General features: G+C 42.1%; 1 protein-coding gene across 1 annotated transcript; it reads left to right on the forward strand.

Moving 5' to 3' along the window:
* Positions 1 to 230: 230 nt before the first annotated feature.
* On the forward strand, positions 231 to 1,643 carry LOC140723189 (muscarinic acetylcholine receptor M2-like). The gene has a single exon (XM_073037798.1). The coding sequence runs from the start codon at positions 231 to 233 to the stop codon at positions 1,641 to 1,643; it is 1,413 nt and encodes a 470-aa protein (XP_072893899.1).
* Positions 1,644 to 4,034: the final 2,391 nt, after the last annotated feature.

The following is a 4,034-nucleotide window of genomic DNA, read 5'->3' on the forward strand; positions in this document are numbered from 1 at the left end:
TTTAAGTGCATAAAGGTGGACCAATCTAATGAAATCATGTTTGCAATGTCGGGCATCAACATCTTTACTCAGCAATAATCTTTAAGTTTTTGTTTTACAACATATGGTCTTCTGTGTTCTTGCTGGTGAGACTTCAATTAGAAATCCTTTATTGCTTGTTTGCTAATATTTCTCATTTTTCTCTTATTTTCTACGTTTAGGTCACTTCAGTGCTAACTCGGAGGGAAAGGATGGCTAATTCAACGCAGACAAATTCATCTCTCAGCAACCTAACAGACATTGAAAGAGGGAGCACTTACAAAACAGTTGAAATAATCTTCATTCTGATTGTAGCATTATCTTTGAGTCTGGTGACCATTATCGGAAACATTCTGGTTATGCTTTCTATCAAAGTAAACAGACAGTTGCAAACAATTAACAACTATTTTATTTTCAGCTTAGCCTGTGCTGATTTGATCATTGGTGTGTTCTCTATGAACCTTTACACCATGTATATCGTCATTGGCTACTGGCCCATGGGCCCAGTGGTGTGTGATTTATGGCTGGCTCTAGATTACGTTGCTGGTTATGCATCTATCATGAACCTGCTTATCATCAGCTTTGACCGATACTTCTGTGTGACAAAGCCTCTGAGCTACCCTGTGAAGAGAACCACCAAGATGGCACGAATGATGATTGTAGCTGCTTGGGTGCTGTCATTTATCCTGTGGGCTCCTGCCATTCTCTTCTGGCAGTTCATTGTAGGTGGGCGGACAGTTAAAGAAGGTGAGTGTTATATACAGTTCTTCTCAAATCCAGTTGTCACTTTTGGCACTGGAATAGCAGCCTTCTATCTACCGGTTATTACCATGACTATTTTGTATGTGCACATATCCCGTGCTAGCAAGAGTCGGATCAAGAAGGATAAGAAACAGCCAGAGTCCAACAAAGGCACCATTCCTCCCAGTCCAGAGCGAGGCAAAATAATGAAACCGAATAACAGCAACAGTTCAAGTGCACCTGATGCGTTGCAGAATGTCAGAGTACAAAATGGCAAGGCAGCTGGTGAAGTAATGACGGATCATTGTGGCCAAGGAGAGGAAAAGGGGGTCTACAATCACACGACTTCCCTCAGTGTCGTCCCTTCCATCCAGAAGGAGGAAGGAACGATTGATGAGAGCACAAAGGTCTCCAGTGCACAAAGACATTTTAGCAACGGCAGCTCCAAGCTCTGCAGCATAAAGGTTATCACGAAATTTAAGAAGAGTGACTACTGTGCTACCACACTTGAAATGGTGTCAGACAACAGCACCAACAATGCTAAAGACAGGGAGCTCGCCGCAGCCCACAAGATCATTAAAATGACAAAGACCCCTGCTAAGAAAAAGAAGGGAGCTGTAACCCGTGAGAATAAGGTGACCCGGACCGTCTTGGCTATTCTGCTGGCATGTATCATCACCTGGACGCCATACAGTGTCATGGTACTCATTAACACTTTATGTTCAGTCTGCGTCCCTAACACAGTCTGGAGTATGGGATACTGGCTCTGTTACATCAACAGTACTCTCAACCCAGCCTGCTATGCACTATGCAATGCTACCTTCAAGAAAACCTTCAAACATCTTCTCTTCTGCCAATATAAAAACATTGGTGCACCAAGATAAAATCAACAACCTGCTCCTCTCCATGAATATTTTATACATGGTATAGATGACTTTCACAATGTTTATCATAATTGTATATAAGTAAAATGTTCAACACGCTAAGTTATGGCTCAAATAGACATTATCTGTAATTTGGTGAAAGCACACTTGTGTTCTGTCTAATTAATTTCTTATTTCTGCTTAAATAACGAGTGTGCTGATTATTATAATGTTTCTGTGTGAAATCGTAAATTAATCTTCCTAGATTTCAAATATAGTGCGTTCCAGTTGATTGAGGAACACGAGGAATTGTACATTTTGGCCCGATTAAATGGTTGCCCCCGTGAGCCGAAGTTTCCTGGAAATAGTTAACAAAGTATAAAAAAAAGACAAACTTACATATAAATAAGTAACGAACTATGTGTTTAAAGGAAATACAGAATAAATTAGAACACAACCAAAATCACTGCAGTATATAAAACTGTATTAGTTCCTAATTATTATGCTGGAATTCATTAAGTTTACACTGACGTGTTCTTTTGATTGACTGTAAATAAATAAAATTATCAGAGAAACCAAGTGCAGATAGTGGACAGCTTTCAAACAGTGCTATCGATGATTGGAACCTCCAAATCCTCATTTTAATTGTAATATTCAAGATGATTGCTGATACCTTTAAATTAATCATAGATGAAGCTTTGAAATTGTTTCATTTCACCTTAGACGTTTCTGGCATCCGCAAACCTGAATGCTTGAAACCGCAGTGAGGAAAGCAGTTCCGAATTGTCTTACTGTTTATCATTTGCCTACGATCAATGACAAAATCACTCCTCTTTGAATACGAACACACTCGTGATGCTATTTAAAACGGTTGTTTTAATTACAGCGTAGGGTATAATGGCCACATAACTTGCAGGTGACTGACGCTAGTTAGAACCGATTTGACAACAGATTCCTGCCCCAATTAAGTGGCATAGTTTTCCAAACAAACAAAGGAATCCAATGTTTTTGCAATTTATTTATTTATCATTAAGTATTGTCCTAAATAAGAGATTTCCCCAATTAACCAATGGCACAATTAATGCCATTTGACTGAATTATAAAATGCAACATGGGCACATTCAAGGGGTAATGTTCATTTTTATAATATCACTCAGTATCAAAAATTGTATTCTGCCCTTTAAATAAACTTGTGTTTCTAATGGATACACACCTTATTACCTTTCAGTTATTAGTTCTAATTGGTTGCTTCGAAACTTAATCACTTGTCATAAGGGGGGCGTTGGTGGCGGACCCAAATGCAAGACACAGATACTAAGGGACTAGGAACAGGGCTAGCTTTGTCAAGAAAGCAAGGGAAGACAGGAGTGAATGACGCTGGACATGGACACATGCCTTGGACGAGACTAGGATTCAGGGCCTGGGCTAGGACTTGGTCTAGAGACAAGGGACACGGACGTAAAACTAGTAACTTGGAGCCTGGGCTAGGGCTCTGAGCCCGAGACTGGACAAGGACCAGAAACCTGAGACTTGACTCGGGCTCCGAACACGGATCTAGGCGAGGACAAATCGTGGCTACAGGACAGGACGGGGGAACTCCAGCACTGGGCTACGCGAGGTAGCCCTTGACTGGGCGAGGTACAAGGGCAGGACGAGGCACATGAACAGAACGAGAACATGAAGCGGCCGCACCGGGAGCACCGGACGCAGTATGTCACAGCAGTTGACTCACAGATGAAGTGTCGCCTCACCTGGAAGGACTCTCTGGGGCCATGAATGGTGGTGGTGGAGGAAGTACAAGGGCAGATGTAGCACTTGTTCCGCTTACAAGGATAAGTGCCGGGAGGGAGGTCGGTGGGAAGCGATCGGTGGTATGAATGGACAAGGAAGTCTTGTAGGGAGGGATCTCTGCGCAAAGCAGAAACTGGGGGAGGGGCGGAAATATGTGCTTGGTGGTGGGGTGCTCCCAGTGCGGCATTCTAAATATTGGTGAGAACCGACTCGGACTGGGAGACCATTTCACTGAACACCTATACTCTGTCTGCCAGAGGAAGCAGTATCCCCCAGTGGCCATGCATTTTAATTCCACTTCCCATTCCCTTTCTGATATGTCTTTCCATGGCATCCTCTACTGTCAAGATCATGCCACATTCAGGTTGGAGGAGCAACTCCTTATATTCCGTCAGGGTAGCCTCCAATCTATGGCCTGAACAATGACTTCTCTAACTTTCGTTAATGCCCCTCCTCCCCTTCTTACCCCAACCCTTATTCATTCAGTCATTCATTCATCTGTTTATCTATTTATTTATTCATTTATTTGTTGGTTTATTCATTTATTTATTTCCCCTTTCCGTTTTTTTTTCTTTCACTCTCTCTTTTCACTCTCTGTCCCTCAAACAATACTCCTTGTCT

Source organism: Hemitrygon akajei, unplaced genomic scaffold (assembly GCF_048418815.1).
Source record: "Hemitrygon akajei unplaced genomic scaffold, sHemAka1.3 Scf000104, whole genome shotgun sequence".
In the NCBI taxonomy this organism is placed as follows: Eukaryota; Metazoa; Chordata; class Chondrichthyes; order Myliobatiformes; family Dasyatidae; genus Hemitrygon; species Hemitrygon akajei.

Bases quoted from the DNA above. Each gene is read 5' to 3' on its own strand.
- LOC140723189 (XM_073037798.1), top strand. From the start codon at position 231: ATGGCTAATTCAACGCAGACAAATTCATCTCTCAGCAACCTAACAGAC.